Source organism: Hylobates moloch, unplaced genomic scaffold (genome assembly GCF_009828535.3).
Source record: "Hylobates moloch isolate HMO894 unplaced genomic scaffold, HMol_V3 SCAFFOLD_8, whole genome shotgun sequence".
In the NCBI taxonomy this organism is placed as follows: Eukaryota; Metazoa; Chordata; class Mammalia; order Primates; family Hylobatidae; genus Hylobates; species Hylobates moloch.
This window is the reverse complement of record NW_026652283.1, coordinates 13,737,048-13,761,935: the sequence shown is the minus strand read 5'-3', so window position 1 is coordinate 13,761,935 and position 24,888 is coordinate 13,737,048. Positions and strand designations below refer to the sequence as shown.

The 24,888-nt window shown below is 40.5% G+C and overlaps 2 protein-coding genes across 2 annotated transcripts in view; one reads left to right on the top strand and one right to left on the bottom strand.

Annotated features, from left to right (window-relative positions):
- Positions 1-24,888, bottom strand: part of PDE6H (phosphodiesterase 6H) — a 101,190-nt gene that overhangs the window by 16,433 nt on the left and 59,869 nt on the right. The window contains exon 5 of the mRNA XM_058443573.1: positions 14,598-14,645. Coding sequence (XP_058299556.1) covers positions 14,598-14,645 — 48 coding nt within the window. The remainder of the gene's footprint in view (positions 1-14,597; positions 14,646-24,888) is intronic.
- Positions 4,423-24,118, top strand: ARHGDIB (Rho GDP dissociation inhibitor beta). Its single transcript, XM_032159708.2, has 6 exons — positions 4,423-4,640; positions 15,392-15,584; positions 16,231-16,314; positions 18,166-18,242; positions 21,291-21,354; positions 23,408-24,118. Exons 2-6 carry the CDS (start codon positions 15,404-15,406, stop codon positions 23,605-23,607), a joined length of 606 nt encoding a protein of 201 aa, XP_032015599.1. The 5' UTR covers positions 4,423-4,640; positions 15,392-15,403; the 3' UTR covers positions 23,608-24,118.

Sequence of the window (24,888 nt, the reverse complement as noted above, 5' to 3'; positions counted from 1 at the left end):
CCTGGGTTGATATTATACATATTTATGCAAGATGGTGACATTGGTAGAGAGAAAGTGAACATTTCTTTTCAATTTTCTGTAAACCTATAAGTATTTCAAAGTGTAAATTTAAATAAATTTGTCATTCAAAAATTCATAAGAAGGATGCGTAGCAACTTCACCATAGTAGCAATCAGATAAATATTTGTTCAAAGCTGAAATACAGGTGACCTGACTCAGCAGGCAGAGCTGTTTCCCTTTTTCCTATACTCCCCTCTCAAGCCACTCCTCCTTTGCTTCCTTTGTAGGCATCTCTCACTTCATCATTTCTAAATACTGAGGTTTCCTAGTATATTGGCCTTTCTCATTAATTCTGCTGGTATTTTTTGACAATATACTATGTTTTTAGTTAGTGCTCTAGTCTCTGGAAACAGCAGTGAATAAGACGAGGTCCCTGACCTTACAGAGCTCACAGCCTTGTGGAGACATGGATAACAAACAGAAAAAATAATACATGGGAAATATGTCAAGGGATGTTACATGCTAGAAATAAAAATAAAGCAAAATGACGAAATAGAGGCACTATTTTAAATTTAATGGTTAAAAAAGACCTCTCTGAGAAATTGACATATGAGCAGAGATCTGAATGAAGAAAGAAATGAATCAGGTATGATTATTGAAAGGAAGAACATTTCTGCAAAGAGAATGATCCCTAAAATGGGAACCTGTTTCTCATGAAAGGATTAGCAAGAGGGGCAGGATCTGGAATGGAGGAAACAATGGCTAAGTGTTAGCAGATGAGTCTGGAGGATTGCAAGTGGCTAGATCATGAGTATGTTAGAATTCTAGTGCTATGTGACAAATCACCCCAAAATTTAGCAGCCCATAACAATAGATATTTCTTATCTCCCACGGTTTCTATAGGTCTATCAGCAGCGGCATAGCTGGGTGATTCCTGCTCACATCTTCCATGAGGTTAACAGTCATGCTGTCAGCCAGGGCTGTCATCGTCTGGAGCTGAGACCTTCATTTCCAGGATGGCTCACTCAGACAGCTTTTGGTCTTCACCACATGGACCACTCCACAGGGGGCTTGAGTGCCCTTATGACATGGTACCCTGCTTCCCACAGAATGAATGATCTAAGAGAAATCAAGAGAAAAGACACCATGTCTAACAACCTTGGAAGCGACATGCCATCATTTCTGCCACATTCTATTGGCCACACACAACAATCTTGATACAACGTGATCAGGGTTGAATAGCAGAATCACTGGAGGCTGTCTTGGAAGATGGCTACTACAATAAGCCAATTTGCAGATATAGGTGAAAACAGAATTCTATTTTATTTTAAGTTGATGAAAGATCCCTAGAGGTCTGAAAACGAAGGAAAGATGTGATCATGAGTATGCTTTTTACTCTGTTATGAGAATAAAGGTTAAATCAGACTATTATGGAAATAGAAAACATATAAAGAGAATGCTGTAAAAGTCCAGCAGAGGCACAATGATGGTAGGCTAGGGTGCTAATCAAGGAGGAGGTAAGAAGTTGTCAGCAGGTTATTCACTGAAAGTGGAGCTAACAGGATTTCCCCATGCTTGGCCAACTTCTCTTTCTCCATTCCTTCTGGGTGATCCCATCGACTTACATGGTTTAAACCAGTGTTTCTACAACCTCACAGTTTACCTGCCGAGCTTTTTAAAACATAGATTTCCAGGTCCAACCTCAGGGAGAGATTTTGATGTAGGAGGTTTGGCCCGAGACTTTGCATTTCTGAGGAGTTTCTGGGTGATGGTAGTCTGCTGGTACACAGGCCACACTTTGGGTGGCCTGGTTTAAATTACTATCCATAGTCTGATGATATGTAAATTCAGGCTTATATATTTCACTATCTTTCAGACATCATCTCCAACAAACGACACCATTTTTTTTCAAACTCAGGACTAGACACGTCCAAACATATGTCCTTATGTCTCCTAATACATCTATTTCTTCTTTTGTATTCTCTATCTCACTTGGTGGTACCCCCAAGGACCCAATCACTCTAGCAAAAAAATCCAGAAGTCATTCCTGATTCCACATTCCTCCTCACCCTTATCCTTCACATCCCACCAATTATCCAGGCATGCCAATTTCACCTAAATATTTCTCAAATCTGACCATTTCTGTCTATCTCATTATGAATGTTCTAGTTCAAGACTAAACAGTCTCCTAATAGATTTTATTCACCTCAAATCCAACCACATTGGTTTGCCAGAATAAACTAGGTGAAATGCAAAACTGATCATGTCCATCCTTTACTTTCAACGGTTCTCCATCACTGATAGGATCTAGGCCGAGGTCGTTATTAACAAGGCATAAGAGGTCCATGGTGATCTGAACACTGTGCCTGCCCTGCTCCAGGTACATTTCTCATTCACATGTAACTTTCACTTTACATTCCAACAATCTTGAGCTGCTTCCTTATAACACCCTGCATATCCCACATCATTTTGGGAGTCCAGGGCCATGTTGCTGCCCATGTTTCTCCTCTACCTCAAGTGCCTTCTCTTTCACTCCCAACCCTTCACTCATCAACTGCTCAAAACCTACTCTCCCTCTTAACTGAGCACAGTGGTCACTTCCTCCAAGAAGCCTTCCTTGATGTCCTTACATGTACTCTCAAAACACACCATGTATTTTTTCTTCTCCTATGCTCATAAAAAAAAAAAAATCGTCTGCTTCTGTCTTCCCCATTACATCTTTCAGCTACTTGAGGTCTAGGACTGTGTCTTGGTTATTTCTGTACCTTTCCATGGGTCCTTGCATATGACCAGGAATTAAGTATTTTTTGATAATTGGACTCCTTTTAGAACTTTCTAAAATTATGGATGCTCTCTCATCCCCCAATAAATACATTAATCTATAATACAAATCAGTAAAATATATATTGATTTTACAGATTTTTCTGGGAAGGGGTGCTCCCATACCCTCTGATATACACTGGGCTCAGGAGGGAAAAAAAAAAAAGCCAGGTTTGCCTAGTGAGGTGTTCCCTAACAGCATGAGAAATGAGTGGTGGAATATACACCATGCATTTACCATTTTGATTTTTAAATATTTCTTGTTACAATTAATGTATTCTGCCTGTGTTATTTTAATTGTCTCCTCGGTAAAACATAAGTTCCACAGGGCAGCAGAGATGTTGCCTGCGGTCTATTGCTGCACAAGGGAACTAGAACAGTACTTGGAAGAAAAGAGGCGCTCGGTAAATGTTATGGAATGAATAAATGTGTCCCCTCTTGAGGGTGCAGAGCTATAGAATGTGTAAGTTACTGCCTTCTATGTAAGTTAGGGTTTGCTTTGTTTTTACAATAAAGTTATATACATTGTTCAAGGGCTGTATTCTGTCTATGCTATTTTAAAATTTATAGAATAAAGTGGTATTAGGCTTTTAGTATTTTTGCTCATTTTAATTATATACTATTTTTCTTTTCATATTTTTCTAGGCTAATCCCTTTTCTCACACGAAATGACTACCCCCCCACCCTTGATTATTTTGATTTCATTGACTCTAAGTAGAAGGCAAACCCTGTGGTATCAATTTACAAAGCGAAATGAAGAAGATGCAGTACATTTAGGTGAAAACAAAACAAATGTCAATTTCTCCAAATTTGTGTGCTTAGTTCTAAATATATTGATGTAGTGTAAATACTGAATATTGAAATATTAACCTAAATAAGCATTTATTATTGGTAACAGCTATGGGAATATACAACATGAATGTGACTTGGCTGCTTAAAAACTGTTCCTCAGATGGTTTAAACATGGCCTCCGAGACTTGTTCCCATTTAAATTACTTCGTAAACCATTTCCTCAAATATGGTACAAAGTCTATTTTAGCACTTGTTAAGTTGTCACAAATTCTGAGTTAGAAGACTATGAATTAATGAAGTTTTACTTCCTTTTGTAATTTCTTTCCTAGGTTTCATCAAAGACAGTACTTTCGCTTGCTTGTTTGTTTCATTTGAAGAAAAATCAGCAAAAACTATTACAAACAATATTTGACTGTTTGTAGTGCAATACAAAGCTACATCTTGAAATTATAACCAACAAAACTCCAGAAATCTGTTTAAGGACACATTTCCAAATTTAGGACCAAGTATATGCAGTTAACAATCATAATTTCTTAGCACTCTACATTCACTGCCAGCACTACTTTCAACGTATCTGGTTGATAATGAAGCTGGCGGGGACCCAGTGGGAACAGAAGTGAGTGGTACAAAGTAAAGCCGATATGAATTTATTGCTACTGGTTTCAGGCTCCTTGCCTCCATAGGCTTATGCACTGAAATGACCTGATTATCAGACATACCCTCACAATTATTCATAATACCCATAGCTATAGGCTCCACACTCTTGCGTGTACATTCATGCATCTCCACGTCACACGGGCTGTCATGCTCACACATGTGCCGTTAATTGACAAGAATGCTGCTCAAGTTGGCTGATCAAGAGATAGGCAGTACAAAGGAACAGGATTTGAGACAGCCCAGGGTTTCCTCTTCAAGTTGGTCTAAAACATTTTTTTTCTCATTAACTTCCTTCCTGTTCTAACTGCCAGTACTCAGAAGTCAGAGTTGAGAGACAGAGGCACCCCGGACAGAGACGTGAAGCGCTGAATGTAAGTTCAAATACCTCGGGCTGGGGAGGCTTCAGGTGGGCACAGAGCAAAGTCGGAAACCTCTAGACCAGGCTACCGCCCTCGACAGTTTATTATTTTTTTAGAGGGGCAGTTCTCCTTTAAAACAAACTTTATGATAAGAAATTGCTAAGGAAGCTGCAAAGAAGGGGAAGTTAGAGGAGGGAAGGGTAGTAGTGACTCAAGGGAGGAGGCTTAAAGAAGGAGGGTACAGGGTGCGCTGCAGCCCAGGAGGTGCAATCCTGAATATTCTGAGAAGGGCTCTGAGAACACGCACCGGGAGTGCCTGGAGGGGTTTCCTGCAAAGTAGGCGCAGGCACCTGGCCAGGCTCGGAAGAAAAAGGCTGTAGATCCAAACTGATACCGTCTGTGCTGGTGGATGGTGGGTTGTGCTGGGGTGGAGATATGTGGTTTCCTGTTTTTAAGCAGACAATGTGAAAAGACTGGTTGAAAGAGAAAAAAACAATGGTTCAAAGTTGTCAAATATTAAACTGTCTTCCACTAAAGAATTTTCTGGTGATATAAGAAAAATGCATAATGAAATCCTCCCTTAGAGTGCAGGGGATTTAGCCCTCAAAGAGGAAGTATGGTATAGCACATTGTATGTACTCATGAGTCATACAGTGATAGAATTTCTACCACTGACAAAGGTTGTGTATTAAATTCCTGCAGTCGGATGGGCAGATTGTTGCTGTTGTTGTCAAAAATAATAATAGGGCTGGGCGTGGTGGCTCACGCCTGCAATCCCAGCACTTTGGGAGGCCGAGGGGGTGCATCACCTGAGGTCAGGGGTTCAAGACCAGCTTGACCAACATGGTGAAACCCCGTCTCTACTAAAAATACAAAATTAGCTGGGTGTGGTGGTGCATCCCTGTAATCCCAGTTATTTGGGAGGCTGAGGCAGGAGAATCGCTTGAACCCAGGAGGCGGGGGTTGCAAGTGAGCCAAGATCACGCTATTGCACTCCAGCCTGGGCAACAAGAGTGAAACTCCGGCTCAAAAAATAAAAATATTAATAATAATAATAGCCCTTTACGTATGAGATAACTAACAGCAAACATGGAAAACACCAAATAACGTATTAAGAGACAGGTTTTAGAAAAATTCAAGGGGGCCCAGCTAGGACAGCTGATCAGTGGGCCTTCAAAATGTCAAGGGCTGAATTTCAGCCACCATTAGGAGAAGTGCTTTAGGTATGACCTGAACTACTTTCTTCCCTTTTAGAGGACTTCCCAGCCAGCGTGTTTCATAAACGTAATCTGTAATTAAACTCTAGACCTATGGTAACTTGAGGTGTGTGTCTGGTAAGCCCTGGGCAGTTCTTCATTCAGAGTGGGGAAAGGCAGACTACCCTCACCCAGAGGGCTCATGGTCACCCCTTCACACGGAGACCTAGAGCCACTGGAGTCAGGGTTGGCCTGGCGATCCTCACTGCAGGGATGGTCAGGCACAGGCGATCAAGAGGACCATGTCACCTGTTGGTCTGGGGAGACGGGGGGCAGAGGTCCAGTCCCTAGCAGGCATCGTAAATCTTGCCACTGGCTTTGTGTTTTTTTAATTTGTAAGAATATATTCCCTCCCAAAGCAGATATAGCACAAGCTTAGTAACAAGAGCATCTTACTTTTTTGTGAGATGTGTGAAATTCCAAGAGAACAGTTCTTTCTCCATCCATGCTTCACAGATGCAAAACCTGAGGACGAACAATGCTGTCACTGAACAGAAACAGGCAAGCATTTTTCATGGAGAGCATGAGTTTGTCCCTAGGGAAATAAGCTCTGAGCAACATCAAGGTTCTGTTTTCAGTAGACACTCAGCACCACAAAGTCATTCTGAGGGAAAGATGTGGGTCTGAGCTGATTTGGGAGAGCACAGTACATGACAAACATCAGCTAGCAGGAAAAGAGAAGCCCTGGGGATTCGAAATTATGCAGACAGAAAAAGAGAACCAACATTTGTTGAGTGCCTTCTATGTGTCAGGCCTGGTGATAGAAACTTTCAAATTTTGTTCCTGAGAAGAATGCAGAAGTGTTCAATAATTTGACTAAAATTACATACTGATACAAAAAGGATCAACAGCCACAATGCCTCTGAACTGCAATTCACAGGGCATGGTGGTGCGTGTCTGTAGTCCTAGCTACTCAGGAGGCTCAGGTGATCCTCCCGCCTCAACCTCCCCAGTAGCTGGGACTATGGGCGTGCATCACCACGCCGGCTAATTTTACCATTTTTAGTAGAGACGGGGTTTCTCCATGTTGCCAGGGCTTGCCTCGAATTCCTGGGCTCAAACAATCCACCTGCCTTGGCCTCTCAAAGTCCTGGGATTAAAGGCATGAGCCACCATGCATGGCCTATTATTATTATTTTTGAGACAGGTCTCACTCTGTCACCTGAGCTGAAGTGCAGGGGCATGAACACAGCTCACTGCAGCCTTGACCTCCTGAGGCTCAGGTGATCTCCCACCTTCTTTAGGAAGAATCACATGGAAGAAATTTTCTCCAATTCCACATTTTGAGAGTCCTTATTCCTGGTTTGTGTTATTGCTGCCCGGGATCCTGTATTCAGGGCTACACTGGCATACCCAGAGATGAGTCTCATGTTGCCCCTGAAACGTCAGCAACATTTATCTGTGCAATAAGCACATCCTGAATTACCCTGTGTTGTGTTACTCTCTGGTGTCCTCAGCCAAGGAGTGAATTTTGCCGCTGGTAAAAATTCACTTGGGCTTTCTTAAACAGCCTGATAATCTTAGCACAAATGGTCATAAAAAAATTATCTCACTTCTGTCTAACTTTTCATGCTAATTTAAAACTTTTGTGAATGTATTGAGATACTGAAGGCAATGGCTTCCTTAATGCACAGTTTTCTTTGAGGATTATTTAAAATAATATTTGTAAAGGTACTTGGTGGCATGACTTCACACGTTGGGCACTCAGCAAAGCTCACGGGATCTCTTGAGTTCTCTCTCTTTGTGCATATGAATGTGGGTTAGAAAAACACACTATGAATGCACAGGCAAGAAATAATAAGCTGTTTCTCTCACAAAGAGAAATGGTAAGAAATACGTTTCTAGTAATTTGTGCCCTTCTCTGGATTGATTACAATATTTATTGTCTCTTACAAAATAATCTTGTCTTTGGTTTTTCTCACCCAATTTTGAAGTTTTCATAGTCCTTCATGGGGCTGAGGTGGTAGAAAGCAGCACCGCAAAGTGGGGAGTATGGATTCCTCCATATCACCGGGGACAAGGGCGGTGGGGAGAGGGTGGAATCCTGAACCAAGAAGGCTTCTGGTGTCCTGAGAGACAAACTTGCAATCCCGTAACACACCAAATTGCCAGGCAAGCAGCACAGCACATTCAAATCCTTGACTAGCTCTGAAATGCCACCAGTGTTTTAGAGATGGCCTGACTCTCCAGACCTGCACTAGACCCACAGCCCGATTTGGGGGAAGTCAGACATATCCTAGTGAGCAGGGAAAGTGGAGGTAACAGGACTTACAGAGAATGCTGATGCTCACATAGGAACTTTTCTGATAGAAATCCCCTACTTCTGGTATTTCCACTTTTCTCTCTCTCTCCCCTCTCTCTCTTTTTCCCTTCTCCCTCCTCTCTCTCTCCTCTTTCTCCTCTTTCTCTCTCTCTCTTTCCCCCCTTCCTTCTCTCTCTCTCATCTCTATCTCTTCTACCTAATACATTAATATCCATGCCCTGTGTGTCTAGATGCATAATCTAGCACAATTTTGCAGATTCAGCTTTGGGCCATGAGTTAAGTCTCTGGTATTTTGCTCCAGAGCCAGAGGGAATTCTCTTAATTAGCTGTGCCTGTGTTCACTGACATTTCTCATCATTCACAGAGTGACCTCTGGCTTCAATGAAGAAAGGGAGCAATAAATAAAACCTAAAATTAAATTGTTTACATGGAAGTTTTTAAAAGAAATATAATATCGTCTCATTTTAAGGTTGATTCAATTTTTAAACAATCCTTTCAATTCCCCAGAACTTCTTATCTCTTTAATACTCCTCAAAGACAAAAATCTATTTTTAAGGAGGAAGGAGTGGGGACAAAGCTCCCATCGAGGGGAAAGTATTTGGTGTGGAAGCAGTTACCTAGCTTCACTGAAGCCTTGCAACAAAACAGACCACGTCGGGGCAGGGAAGGAAGAAGAGGAAGGGAACGAATATTCATGGAACATCTATTCTTGACCAGTATAGTCCTATAATTTTTCACGTGTTTTCTCCAATCTTTCAACCCCATAAAAAAGAATACCACCCATTTTAGTGGTGGTAAAACTGAGGCTCAGCGAAATTAGCAACTTGATTGAGTCCTGTAATAATGCAGAGCCTGGTTTTGAATCCCTGGTCTATCTGACTCAATCTATGTCCTATGAGACATGAAAGTCACCTTTCTCTGAATTACCCAGGTAATTTGTTTAATCTAAACTCAGGAGTTCTACCTTTTCTTGTCCTCAGTTCATTTAGAGCTGCATTAATCAAACAGATGATGCTCTATCCTGACATGGGTGTAAATTTTTAAGTGTAATTCACTTTCAATGTCTTGGAAATTTCACTGAATTTGCAAGCAAAAACACTGATTTGTGCTATGTCATATGCATGCTGTGAGTAACCATCCTAATTTAATTTGACATTTTAATTGAGCCTGAGAAGATTAAGTCCCCATCTCAGCACATCTAATGCTTGCCAATGCTTTGCTGAATAGCAAACATGGGGATGTGAGGGCACCACTGTGAAAGTTAACCTGTATGGGCATCTGTGAAGCAGAAAATAGAGAAAACTGGAGTAGCAAGCCTGTGTGAAAAAATGATATCTGCTTTGGGGCCTAAAAAATGGGGTCCACATTAACCTGGTTAAACATATAATAGTTCATTCTCCCATTTCATTTTTCCTGTGCAAAGGACCAAAGTCAAAAATAAACAAAACTCAACTCTGCCCTTTGTAGAATGGGGGATGAGCAGCTGAGGAAGGTGAGGAAAGCCCATCCAGAAGATTCTATGTTGATGGGCTGAGTCCTCCCCAATCTCCCTTTTACTTCCTCTTTTCTTTTCTCATTTCACAAGCTTCTTTAAATTAGGGAGCATTTGAGTCATTAAATTAAGAAGGGGTCTCAGAGATCCTCTCATGCCACGGCTTCATTTTGCAGAGGATGAAACTGGGGCCCAGTGAGGTTAAGCAACTTGCACGAGGTAACGCAGGAACCGAGTTGTGCTGAAACATCGTTATCTGACACTTCCCTGCTTTGTTAAAGCTGTCTCTGCAGAGCTTGCAAAGAAGCATTTACCTCTGCTTGCGCACCTCCGGGTAGATTCCCAAGATGACTAACAAACTCCAATTTTATTATAACTTCTTAAAGACAACTGAAGCAATAAAACATAGTGCTTAAAAGTCAGACAACCTGGGCTCAGACATTAATTCTGCCTACCACGTGGTATGTCTTCTTCGGCAAGTTACTTAACCTGAACTTTAGTTTCCTGGTCTGGAAAAGAGAATGATGATGCCAACAAAGTTATTGTAAGAACTAAATGAGATAATCCTCTAGAAAGCACTTAGCACTACATGTGATAACTATTATAATTTGTATCAATAATATCAATATTATCAATAGGAAAATCAGTTGTCCTTTAGATGATGGGATTGGAAAAGTCTGTAGAATTTTCATAAAATTCCTATTCTCATTTCAACACGCATCCATAAAATAGGAGGATAAAAAGAGAAAATTGTTGTTTGTGGTTAAATATGCACACAGATAATTTGAGAAATCATTGTCAAACTATACATGCCATTTATGGCTGGGGCTTCGGGAGAAACTGAGGTTACCCAGAGATAATGTTAAAAATGCCATACAATGCTTAATAATATTGTACTGTACTTGAGTTTTTGCTGAAGAGTAGATTTTAGGTGCTCTTGCCACACACACAAAAAAGTGGGTGAGATGATGGATATGTTAATTTGCTTGACTATAGTAACCTTTTCACTATCTATGTATCCCAGACATATTTTACCCTTTAAATATATACAATAAATATTTTTTAAGAAATTGATTCATAGGAGGTATTTATGTATTCCAGATATTAATCTCTTGTTAATATATGCATTGGGAATGTCTCATTTTTAGAATCCAGACCATTACTCTTTTCACTATCTATAGGGTGATATTAGGAAAAGAAATTTTAAATACTTGTGTAATTGAAATATTTAATATTTTCTTCTATGTCTCAGTTTTTGCACTTGTAAAATGTAACTAATTCTGCCTACCTCACAACATTGTGATGACTGAATGAAATAATGCATGCAAAGCACTTATCCCATAATAACTGAGTTTTTGGCTCACAAGTGTTCAGTAACAACTTGCTGTTACTATTATGGTACCCTTTATTATGCAAAGACCTGTTCGGTGAAAGAAAAATAATTTTATGTCTGGAAGAAAAATAAGTAAAATAAAATAAAATTAAATATGCAGCATCTTTTGAGGATTCCCATACATTTTATTTTTTAATTTTTAAATTTCCTTTTAAAGATGAATTTTATTGCATATATTTAAGGTATACAACATAATGTTTAGGGATACACATCAATGGTAAAAATGTTACTATAGTGAAGCAAATCAACATATCCATCATCTCACATAGTTACCCTTTTTTTGTTTCTGTGCCAAGAGCAGCTAATGTCTACTCATTTAGCATGGGGATTCACATACATTTTAAATAACAAAACACAGACAGATATTCTCTCATATTCACAGGTGAAATAAGATAACTGAATGGTAACTTAGCTGACACATGACTGCAGGTCAGGAGAAATATGCGGAGGCCTTAGAAAAGTAATCACCGAAAGATGATGTGCTCTAATCCCTCATCTCCCAAGATGAAGAAACTCAGATCTACAGTGGTGCAACATTCAGTTAACAGGGAAAAGCTAGTTAGTAGGAAAGCCAGAACCCAAACCCAGGCACGCATAACAAGGCCTAGTTCAGTGAAGAGATCATTATCCAAAATCAAACGGAATGACCACGGAATTCTCCTAAGGGGTTACTTCCTGCACCCATGTGCACCTGGGCTTCTCCGCCAGGCTTTGTGGTCATGCGTCCTCAGACACAGGTGTCACTTGAAAGCTTCTGCTTCAACATATTCAACATTTTGAGCAGGTGGACATGACTCTCTGCTTGAGACTAAGTTGTGTCAATGATCTGGTGGAGCTCCAGGAAAAAGCAAGCTTCTGCCCAGGCACCTGTAATCCCAGCACTTTGGGAGGCCAAGGCGGGTGGATCTCTTGAGCTCAGGTGTTCAAGACCAGCCTGGGCAACATGGGGAAACCCCATCTCAACCAAAACTACAAAAAATTAGCCAGGCAGGTGGCTTGTGCCTGTAGTCCCAGCTACTCGGAAGGCTGAGGCAAGAGAATTGCTTGAGTCCAGGAGGCAGAGGTTGTAGTGAGCCAAGATAGAGCCACTGTACTCCAGCCTGGGTGACAGAGTAAAACAGTGCCTCAAAAAAAGAAGGAAAGAAGAAAGGAAGGAAGGAAAGAAAGGAAGGAAGGGAGGAAGGAAGGAAGGAAGGGTGAGAGAAAGAAAGAAAGAGAAAGAGAGAAAGAGCAAGCAAAAGCAAAAAAGCAAGCTTCCTCTGTAACACTCCACTCTCTGCTTCATGCTTCCATAGTTTTGAGGTTATGTTCCTAATCTGGAGATCTTGAACCCAAGTAAGTCTATAAAGGACTTCAGGGGTCCACAAACCCCTAGATCATATGCACAATGTCATGGGTTTATCTGGTTTTTTTTTCCTTGAGATAATTACCAGAATGTTTATCAGATTTTTAAAAAAGAGACCTGTAATCTCCAAAAAAAAAATAAGAAATCAACCAAACCAGGTGGACCCTTTTAGTATGGTTAGACTGCCCAACTTCCACCCTCTTCTCTACTCTGAAGAGTAATTTAAACATCAGTATGGCTAAAGTACAGTGTCTTGTAAACAGTGGGTGCTCACCAAATAATCATGACCCTAATTTTACTTTAAAAGGCTTTCTCTGAGAACTGCTCTTCCAGTCCTTTATTTGTTGTATTATTACTTTTTCTAATCAGCTTTCTAGAATGAGCTAGTTTGGGATCACCTGGTCTCATCTCTCTTTTTCTTATACTATAATTAAACTAAATGATTTTAATGTGGCCCTGAATTTCCCCCTTTTGACTGCAACAAAATTTTATACAGAAATCCCACAGTATCCTCCACTCTTTAATGTCTAGGTAAATTTGTGTCTCGTTTTTGTGAAACAATTGTTATATCTGTTTGCAATGAATCGAGAAAATATAGAACATAAGCCTCAGATTTACTAATGAGAAGATCAAGACCTATATGTTAGATAAATGGACGTGCCAATGGTCACACCGTTAGAAGGTGGCAAATCTTGTCCTATACCTAATCCCTCTCTCTCCCTCTCTCGCTCTCTTTCTCTTTTTCTCTTTCTCTTTCTCTCTCTTTCTCTTTCTCTCTCCTTCTCTGTTCAACATTGAGATTTGAGGCTGCATAGTTAACAATTTCCTGGAGGTTACTGAAATCATCTTGAGCCAGTGACTGGATGTAATGTTACCATCTGATGGCCAGGTTTCATTCAATCGGGCGACTTGTTAGAACCAAGTGATACAGTTCAGAAAGGCCTGACCATGGGGGCTGGGATGTCTTCCTCTATAAATAGTTGTTCCGATGCTCGGTCAGCAGGTTTGTTATGTGGCCCCTATCCTCCGGGGATCACCAGGGTTCTGGGTAGGCCCCTGTCTCATCTGATTAGTTTTATCTGGCCTGTTCTTCATTTGCCCCTTAATGATTGTCATTAAATTACCCACAACCTACAACATCCACACGCTGCCTCCTTCGTTTTTTTCCAACCAGTTCATTCACTTTCCCTGAGTGTTGTTTGGAATACGAATTGCGTTAGTCACTATGTTTATTCTGCTGTGCTCTAGAGTCTCATCTTTGAGTGGTGCTGGTTCTTCTGCTAAAGCAAGAGTTGCCATGGGAACAGGCCTACATGTTTTCTTCCTGTACAGGAAGTGAACCTGGGCATTGCAATGCTGTTTTCAGAGTTGGTCAAGGCTAGCTCATAATGTTTGGCTGCTTATTTAGATGGAAGAGAATTGATGAGCCAAGGGATATTATTTCTTTGTTTCTCTCTTTTTTTTTGGTTCCATTAAAATTGCTCTCATTTGGCTTTACTTCCGAATTATTTTTCTTCCTCTTGCCAATAATAGTGACATTGAAACTCAAAACTAGAACTGATTTTGGCCAGAGATATCTTCACTCCTGGGAGACTTTATTAAGGTTTGCAGAGCCACTCAGGATGTGATGTGACAGACATTTTCTTAGTTGTGTCACTTAGGAGCAATGAAGGCTTTAACCACAGGCAGGGAAAAGAGTTGCCCTCAAGATAGAATTAAGGAAATCAGAAAATGATCTCCTTGCCCAAATATCTCCCCGGCAGCCATCTCATGTGGCTGTCAGCCACAGCGCCTGAAATTCTTCCCAGAGGGACTTCTTCCTCTTGGTTAGTATACTGCCTCTCATCCAGCTGTGTGAACCTGGGCAATTCTCTTAACTCTGGATCTCAATATCCTCAATGATTACATGAACCCCAATGGTTCATTTCAGCTCTGAAAAGCTGTGACTATACATCCTCTAAGAGTAATAATTTTTGAATCTACTATTCAGTCATTAACCCTTAACAGGTAAATAACTTGCCTAGATTCCTCCTCAATGTTTTAACACAAAACAAGTAAATGTAGATAATGAGAGATGAAGGAAGACTCCAGGGTATGCCCAGGTGGGGCCTTATAAGGTCAATAGAAACCTGGGAAGGGGAGAAGGGGAGAGGCTGAAAGGGAAGTTGATCCAGAAAAGGGAAATGGATGGACAAATGCTAAGGGCAAATTTGTACTTACGATTTTGTCTGGAGGAATTTAAAGTGTCCTTTGCTATTTTTGCAGCATCTAAAAAGAACAGAATATCGTTAGATATAAAACCTTATATATCAATCAAGGAAATTTTATAAAGTGCCAGAACTATGCAGGTGTTTTGGGGGAATTCAAGAAAAACAGCAAACCTAGTACCCACCCTCGAGGGGTGATTAGCAGTGTTGGGTGTGAACCATGCAGGCACCTGAGGCAGGTATCATAAAGGTCAACAGTTCCTCATGAGTCATCTTTGAGGCATTGCTGGAGTTCAGGGACAGATTCCATTGATGGGGAGGAGCCAACCATTTCTTTGGCAAGTTCTCCACCTCTCTCCTCTCTCTCCTGCCTCTCTCCACTATTATCACTCAGACTGTGCATGCTGCAAGCTTTGACGCTAGCCAGGCTGGCTAGATTTGGAGGACTGTGATAACTCCTACAGCTTTTTGACTGGGTTTTTGCTTCATTTGTTCAGGAGTCTTTGTGCCATGTTGCTTCACTCATAGTATGTTATTCACATATGAGTGATTTCTTTCTTGTCAGTTTTGTTCAGTGAATAGAAGATACTACAATGGTACAGAGAAATTCAGGCAGGTCAGAGAAATTACTAGAATACATTAGATTATTATTTCATAGAATTTAATGAGATTGAATTAGGAAAAAAATCAGGAAAGTGACGGATGATCAGAGAAGTCCATGGGGGTAAGGAGGCCGCTAACAGCAGCCCCACAAACATCTTTTATATCCATGACTTTTGAGTAATGGGCTGTCATTCTCTCCCCCAGAAATAGATCAAAATGACTGAAAAAGCCCCAGAGCCACATGTGGAGGAGGATGACGATGATGAGCTGGACAGCAAGCTCAATTATAAGCCTCCACCACAGAAGTCCCTGAAAGAGCTGCAGGAAATGGACAAAGATGATGAGAGTCTAATTAAGTACAAGAAAACGCTGCTGGGAGATGGTCCTGTGGTAACAGGTATGTGTGTACAGAGAACAGGGTGGGTGGAAGATCCCCAAGAAGGAAGAAGACATTTTGGCTGCTCAGGAGCAGCAGCAAAGGGAAGAGGACCAACTGCTTCCAGGAATAAGTGAGCGAGGCACAATTTATATATGCTGATTAAAGTTATGAACTGTATAATTAAGTCTTCTTAAGAGATAAGATGCAAGTCAGCAGTGAGATAGGCACGCATAACACACGGAGGGGATTTAGAAAGAATTCCAGACTACCACTTAGAATTGTATTTCCCTCTCTCCATTTTCTCTCTCTCTCAGTCCTTACCTAACCATTCATCTCTTCCACATACACCGTGGCAGAACAAGACATGGCCCAGAGATATAAATGGACAGTACCCAATTAGCAGAGTACCTGACCCATAGCCATTCAGGAAATGTTGAATGTCAATAATTAGATGGACCTACAAGTGCCTGAAGCTGAAATAACATTGCTGTAATTTACAAGGCCATCAAGACCAAGCATAGCAAACCTGCCACATCCATTTCTATTTCTACTCCAGATAGAAAGATCACTTTTATTTTCATACTCTCTGTCTCCCACTTGAGATGCACACACCCACTATACACATGTCTCTTCTTGGTACTTACATTCCCTTTGGATCCTGCAGATCCGAAAGCCCCCAACGTCGTTGTCACCCGGCTCACCCTGGTTTGTGAGAGTGCCCCAGGACCAATCACCATGGACCTTACTGGTATGTAGACACATCTGTCAAAGGGGACCTAAGATATCACAAAGAAAACTTGGTCTCTGTCTCCTGTTCCAATAAAAGAAAACTGGTGAATCAGAGAGATATATATGCTAGGACCAGTTAACAAATCATTGCTCTTAGAGTGCACAGTATTTACCATGTTTCATGAAAAGCCCAATCTTTATCTCTAGTTAATTGAAGAGAGTGCAGACATATGCATTTGATATATTTACAGATTTTTGTCTCCACATGATAGTAAGAGAATTGTTATTTATGCAATAAAGACTGCTGATGGAAATATTAAGAAACAAATTGTGTGCTTCTGAAGTTGTAAGGTTTATACAATCTAAACATCAAAGTACTGATCTTCTATCAGCTACAAAACTTACTGGAAGGCGAGAAGCAATCCTGAATTATACTAGAAATTCCACTGCTATAGATTGAATTGTTTTAGCTTGAAACTCTGATTCTTGTTAAATAAACAACGTCTCCTACTAAAGGCATACAAATTAAGATGTTGTTATTTTCTTTCACCTTATTGTAACTAAGGGTCAAGCCTTCCCCTGAGACTTAGGGCTTGAGGAGAAGGAGAGAGACTGGGAAGGGGGTTATTGTGGAGGAAATGGGCATCAGAGGGGATATGAGAGGAGAAGCAGTAAGCCAGGAGACTGGGGCCATCAAAGGCAAGTTTTTGGTGGAAAAAAAAGTTACCAAATGAAAAAATTGGACTCTTGTGAGACAGACAAAGCACAAGTCTAGAACAGTTGGCTTAGTTAGCAGCAGAGTAGTTCCCCTCTCACAGGACATAGCCAGTCTTTACCTTATATGGGCGTTTTTGTCAGAGGGAGGAAATCAGAGGCTGAGAAGGCACACTTCCTGTTCAACTGAAATCATTAGAGCAGGCACACACACGAATTCAGCTACCCCACAATCTCACGTCTCTCCAGGAGAGAAACTCACACTCTCTCACCAGAACTCAGAGTCTTCCTAATATTACCAGGTACAGCTGCCAGTTTGCAAGATAAGGTCTGAATTAGCGCTAAAGAAATCTGTTCTCTTCAGCAGGACCTGGTGGTATTGCAAGGAAAACTTGGTCTCTGTCCCCTTTCCCAGCAGAGGAAAACCAAATTTGGTTTTCTGTCACAAACAAGCTGCTATGCATGAAGAAAAGCATAGACAGTGATTACCTCCTTAATCAAGGTACAGGAATTAGGGACAGATCCTGGTTTTATGGAACCTGAAGCTTTTATAACTTCAGTGATATTCCTTAAGAAAAATAGTATGAAATTGCAAATGAAAATACATGAGTAAACACAAAGGTGAATATTTTCTTAAAGTGATAAAATGAATAAAAACAAGTAGAATTTTAAAAGCTAGAAAATGCCACAAACATCACCAAATCCATAAAAACAAATAGCTGACACTCCTAAATAATATTTTTCTTATATTTTTTATTTGAGGTGTAGGGGCATATTCTTTACTAACCTCTTCATTTGACCAGTAATATAATTCTCAATGAGAGAATAAATTGACCAAAAAAAGATTTATCTTCACAACTCATTACTGGTAATGTCTTGTGTATTTTTAGCATTGTCACGAAACTTGGGGGCAGGGATGCTCTCGTGTTTTTCATAACAAAGCTGTAAGATTTTAGGCATTATGTGTGTGTGTGTGTGTGTGTGTGTGTGCACGCGCACGTGCACCAAGGACTAAACACAAATACTCTGTGAATTGGGGGCCCTATGAATCATGTTGCCCTGGTGGGCCCAACAAATTTCTCTGGGGCTTTAAAGTCATTTATTAACTTGTGTATCTGCTTTTGAGGGTAAACTCTCTCTGAATCTTCTTCTACAGGAGATCTGGAAGCCCTCAAAAAAGAAACCATTGTGTTAAAGGAAGGTTCCGAATATAGAGTCAAAATTCACTTCAAAGTAAGTATCCTGCCTTGTGTGTTTTTGTAAAGTTTAAATCTTTTCTTTAATCAGTGACTACATTTCTTGCATGATCATGTTGAGGTACTTTTTGTTTGTTTCTCTCCCAGTACCCCCAAGCCGGGTCTGGAATGTCCTCTTCCCAGCCCTGAGGGCTACCTGTTGAGACCCACCCTTGCTTCCTGTCTTTTCCTAGCCAGGACTTCTTAAACAATTCATTATCGCTTAAGCCAGTGGGATCCCTCTGTCTGTGAACTCCGAATACATCCACGAGGCACACACTGCTTTGTGTTGTACCACCTGTGTCATTTCTTCTTCATCCAATATAAGCACCTCAATCTAGGGTGAAATTGTGCATCCCTCCTTTCCAATATTTCACACAAAACTTTGTAAATAGAATATAGTGCATGAATATATATTGAAAAGTGGACAAACAAGTGAATCAACCAATAGGAAAAGAAAATGGAACAGACAGGGCCTCAGCTCTAACTGCTCAAGGATTATATAAATCCAGGGAGTGTGATCTTTGCTAAAGAACTGGAAATTACAATTATATTTGTGGAATAGGTAACCAGGAAAGAGGAAACTAAATAAGAAATAAACTGACATCTAATATATCCCAATGAGCCAAATATCCCAATGAACAGCCAAAATCACAAGAAAAATAACTTTGACTTTGAAAACAAATAAGTTAGAAATGCAGTGTTTGCACTTAGTGGTTTATGTTTGCTTTGGTGGCCTCTCATTCCCACTTAGCCTCAGTCTTCAGGGCCTGGGCTCCACCAAGGAAGACTCCATCTGCTTTCTCTATTTGCACACTGGGAACTTTTTTCCCCACGGTACAGGATATGATTCAGGGTCGATGGATGACCCCTCCCTACCCCATACAAATATACCTGAAAATAATTTCATCCTGGAAATATTTGTTGATGCCTACTCTATAATGGACACTGAGCTATGGTTCACTTACTTGTTTCCCGTCATATTATTTATTATTGAAGCACCTGAGGGTTTGGTAAGGCATTATATCAAAATATGCCTAGAATGGGTTGCACATCAGTTTCATTTTTAATCATTGATGCTATTGCATTAATTTGTCTATTTGGTAAACCAGTTTTCCTCAAATGAAATGTGACAGGTAAATTTTGATGTGACTAAGATGAGAAGGAAAGCTCTGGAACAGGGGCTTCTCCTCTGGATGGGGAGGTGGAGGAGGAATGTGGTATGTGGGTCTGTGTGGTCAGGTTTACACATTAGGATGATGCAGGAGGAGGCCACAGAAAGGGGCTTTTGAGTACTCTCTAATTCAGAGGTTTGATGGCTCTCTGAGTAACCTACATAAAGTTGAACCATCCTGTGGCTTGTCCCAGCATGGTGCTACAATTAGAAGAAATGCCAGATCAAAGTCAAAAGTCCTTGAAAAACAACTTAAATCTTCACTAAAGTCTCTTGAAAAATGTCCAAGAAAGTTTGCATTTATAACACTAGTAACACACGCTAAAGTCCTCTTTCACGATCTCTGTTAGTTGCACTCAATGTTCTTTTTCTCCTCCCAAACTTCTTAGCACTTTCTAAAAACCTGGCCTAGGATTGTTATTTTAGGTTCTCTCCAACTTTTTTTCTGCCTCCCAAGGAAATGTGGTATCTCTGACTTCCACAGTTCTCACTTTGATTCATAACACCAAGGCTTCTTCCCCCTGGAGTGGGAGACACAATACGGATGGGGATGTGGGCAGAAGAGAATTCTATGAATATTCATAGTTTTATTTCACCCACCCCAAATGTATTTATATTAAATGGACCCACTGTAGAGCGCTGGTGAGATGGTAGACTCTGTGTCTTGAAGTCCTTATTGCTTTACCTATATCATTCTTCTTCTTAGGTCTTTCTCCCACTAGGTGAAAGGAATAAGCTTGGGGACATCTAGAAAGGTGCATTTATTTTCCCTATTCCTATGAGCTACATTTGAGACTCAGAGTATTAGAAAGTCTGGGCTTTATCACGGTCTCTTTGATGATGCTAATTTTTTTTCTGACAGCTTTTCATAGGTTTATACTACAAATTTACCCTGTGACAGTCAAGAATCTAAGCTGGCAGTGTTCACTGCTCTGCCACCTCCCTGCCAACAAAACAAAAGATAGCACTGGTTGATTGGTTGAACTATTGTGTCCAACACAAAAGGACAGCCATAATTATTGTTGAAGAAAAATTATTTGAAGATGCTTTAATTCTTCACATTGGTGAAGAGATAACCAAGCTCTTCGGCTAATGATGCAATGTCCACTTTAATTTGTTTGTATAGACATAACCACTGTGTAAAATTAACAGACAACCCAGGTCAGTCCCAGGTGAAATGAATCATGGAAAAACGAAGCTCTTGGGCTGTCCACATTTTCATTCTGCATTACTGAATTTTCTTTGAAAGGCTTGGGAAAATAGCAAGATCTCAGACAACGTCTGAAAATGACAGACATCCAAAATACTTGCCAGATACAAGTGAATTTCACCCATTATTTCAGTTATATTGCAGACACAGCCATCTTCTAGACATGAATTTTCCATTACAGCTTTCCTCCTTGCTGTTTGTTTTTTATATGGTAAGTGGATCATCACTGACGTTGTGGTTTTCCGATATTTACATAATGTGCTCTACTGGTATCTTCATAACTTTTCCTAAGACAAGGATGTTCTCTTGGTCAGTAGTATTGGAGAGGGAAAGCTCAAGGCCATTCTTGAGACCGTTGAGAAAGGAGAAATACAATGAAGAATACTGAGCCAATGTTTTAATGAACCACTTCTCTCTCCTGAAATGGTAAAAATCAAAATGTTCAATAATTAAACCAGTTTGGCAATGTTGCATTTTATTATTTCCCCTCTCTAATCTTTGCCTCACAGCCATGCTAAATAATTATAGAAACACCAATTCTGAACTAAATCTTTAGTTTTTCCATTGTCAGAGAAGATTCAGCTGGGCAGGATCAGCATGAAAGATGAGAAAAAATGAAAGACCCTCTTAATCTGAACATCTTCGTTCCTTCCCACCTGCAGGTGAACAGGGATATTGTGTCAGGCCTGAAATACGTTCAGCACACCTACAGGACTGGGGTGAAAGGTAAGGGAACCCACATTTCCACACTGTCCCAAATTGCTTCTCATTGATACTTTAACTTCTGGTTATTAGCAATTTTTAGCTATAGACTCAGATGAGAATATGATAAAAGCTGTGGATGCCGGCTCTAGGAAAAGGCACAAATACACCTCTGATCTAGACATTGACAAAGCCAGTGCTCAAGGGACCTCGTTTAGACTGGGTCAGTTGCTAACCTTCAGCAATCAGCTTTTTGGATTCAACATTATCACTCGTAAAGGAGAAGAGTAACCAAGATAGGTTTGAAGGAAATAAAGTATATAAAAATACGCTACAAAGTAAAAAAAAAGCAATTCACAGGTACAAAACCCAAGTGTCAGAGAAACCCAAGAAAGAAAAAACTTGCCCAGTGCTATGTGTATCTGGGGTGGGAGTAGGTGGGGGTGGCATTGGAAGGAAGGGGGAGGCAATGCTCAATTTCCTAACAAAGAAATAGAAAAAAAATATTTTTTAGGATTGAAAAAGTCTATCTAATTAAAATAACATGACAACATTACTTAATCTGCAATTCTTCCTGACATGCCTTGGGAACCTGCCTTCAATTTTCTTTCATTAATATAGGCAGGGAGAAATGAGAGGCGGGAAGGTGATGGAGGCACTTTACAGTTCCTTTCTACCTGAGGGTCTGTCCCCTCCAGAGGCGAGAAACAACAAAGCATGTCTCAGTTTCCACCCAATTAATAAGCAAGATAGGGGAGAAATTGTCTGATAAATTTGGATGACATAGAGGACCAATCAATTTCTCAAATCCCAGAGAAGACCATTGACCTGAAAGATATTGATCGGCCTTTCCGATACGTAGTCTCATGAAAAAAAAGTTTAATTTCCTATTTTCCTTTGGGCATAAAGCCCGTATCGCCTCACTTAGACAAAAGGACAGTGACATGTCTGCAGCTGTTTTTTCAAACTTATTAGCAACACTTAGCCAACTACATGCCACCTATCTGCCTATGTATACTTTTCAATGCCCAACTATTCTTAATATATATTCCAGTTAACCACCTATAAATAAACTTGATTGGCTATTTTCACCATTTGTCCTGGTTCTTCACTTTTTTTTTTTTTTTTACCAACTTACGGCTGTTGTTGATCCATCCAATTATTCTATCCATGAATTCTGATCACCATCTGTTACTTTATCTCCCCCAACTGAAATGTTCATACAATGATAGTTTGTAGATAGGAGATCCTTAAAGTCCATCATATACACAAAGAAATGGAGGCTCAAAAATGTTATATGACTTAGGCCATTGCAGGACTGAGATCAGAACTGAGGTCTCAATTTGTTTGAGTTTTTTTAAATGGTGTAATCTGCTATATCTCCATTTAAAAAAAAAAAAAACAGGCTTAATCCCCATTGATTTAGGCCACTGGTTCCCCAACCTTACCTCAGAATCAACTGTGTAGTTTTTTAAAAACACTGATCCCTGGGACCCACAGAAGGTTACTGAACCATAGCCTTTGGAAGTAGGACAAAGGAAACTGTATTATTAAAAGGCACTCCAACTTAAAAAATGTTTTGAAGAATAATTTTTTTAAAAAGATGCCTCAGGGCCAGGTGTGGTGGCTCACACCTGTAATCCCAGTACTTTGGGAGGCCAAGGCGGGCGGATCACCCGAGGTTGGTAGTTCGAGACCAGCCTGACCAACATGGAGAAATCCCATCTCTACTAAAAATAAAAAATTAGCCAAGCGTGGCGGCCCATGCCTGTAATCCCAGCTGCTCGGGAGGTTGAGGCAGGAGAATCACTTGAACCCGGGAGGCGGAGGTTGTGGTGAGCCGAGATTGTGCCTCTGCACTCCAGCCTGGACAACAAGAGCAAAACTCCACCTTAAAAAAAACAAACAAACAAAAAAAAAAACACACCTCAGGTAAATCTGATGTTTATTTAGGCTTGGAAACTATTGCTCTTGGCTTTAATCACTGTAGGCTGTAGTCCAGATTCTCCAATTTGCAGTGTGTGTTTTTCCTCTATCAGGCTCTTACCCTAATGAACTCTTTCTTCTTTCTTCCTAGTGGATAAAGCAACATTTATGGTTGGCAGCTATGGGCCTCGGCCTGAGGAGTATGAGTTCCTCACGCCAGTTGAGGAGGCTCCCAAAGGCATGCTGGCCCGAGGCACGTACCACAACAAGTCCTTCTTCACCGATGATGACAAGCAAGACCACCTCAGCTGGGAGTGGAACCTGTCGATTAAAAAGGAGTGGACAGAATGAATGCATCCACCCATCCCTTTCCCCACCCTTGCCACCTGGAAGAATTCTCTCAGGCGTGTTCAACACCCTGTCCCTCCTCAATGTCCACAGCTGGGTCCCTCTTCAACACTGCCACATTTCCTTATTGATGCATCTTTTCCCACCCTGTCACTCAGTGTGGTCCCCAGCACAAGAGGCTTAAAACTGGGCTTCCACCCTGCCTTCTCCCTTTGATCCTCCATCAGGGCCAGATCATCCATGTCTCCATCTCAATACACAATCATTTAATATTTCCCTCTCTTATCCCTATTCGAGCAACTAGAGGCCAGGAAATGGGCAAACTATCACTAACAGGTCTTTGACTCAGGTTCCAGTAGTTCATTCTAATGCCTAGATTCTTCTGTGGTTGTTGCTGGCCCAATGAGTCCCTAGTCACATCCCCTGCCAGATGGAGTTCTTCTTTTGTGAGAGACACTGTAAACAACACAAGATAATAAGAATAAAACAATAACTGCGTGTGTTCTGACTGAGACCTTCATTTCCCTGCTTTCTTCCTTTGAACAAATATGATAACTAGATGGTTCACATTCTTGAGTTCCCTCAGAGGGGATGGGGATGAGGAAAACACACTGGAGGAGATATTTACGTCTCTGGGAACAAATTGGTCCCCTATTACACTGTAATAGGCAATGCACATTCAGAATACAGCCAGTGGGAAATCTACATTTTACTTATTTAGTTAGTTATTTTTAATTTCAACTTTTATGTTAGATATAGAGGGTACATGTGCAGGTTCATAACATGGGTATATTGCACCCAGGTAGTGAGCCTAGGACTAAATAGGTAGTTTTTCAAATCATGCCCCACTCCCTCCCTCACCCCTCAGGTAGTCCACAGTGTCTACTGTTTCCATGTTCATGTCTATGTGTGTTCAGTGTTTAGCTCCCACTTATAACTGAGAACATATGGAAGTTGGTTTTCTGCTTCTGCATTGCTTTGCTTAGGATTATGGCCTCCAGTTTCATGCATATTGCTGCAAAGGACATGATTTTACTTTTTTATTATGACCATATAGTATATCATGGTTATATGCACCATATTTTCTATCCAATCCACAATTAATGGGCAACTACATTAATTCTATGTCTTTGCTATTGTGAATGGCACAACAATGAACATACATGTGCATGTCTTTTTGGTATAATAATCTACTTTCCTTTGGATATATACATAGTAATGGGGTTGCTGAATCAAATGGTAGCTCTGTTTTAAGTTTTTTGAGAAATCTTCAAACTGGTCACT

Excerpts from the sequence above, each read along its gene's own strand:
- ARHGDIB (XM_032159708.2), top strand. The coding sequence starts at position 15,404 with ATGACTGAAAAAGCCCCAGAGCCACATGTGGAGGAGGATGACGATGAT. Across the intron at positions 18,243-21,290 it reads GAGTCAAAATTCACTTCAAA|GTGAACAGGGATATTGTGTC; the intron begins GTAAGTATCCTG and ends TCCCACCTGCAG. Across the intron at positions 21,355-23,407 it reads CTACAGGACTGGGGTGAAAG|TGGATAAAGCAACATTTATG; the intron begins GTAAGGGAACCC and ends CTTTCTTCCTAG.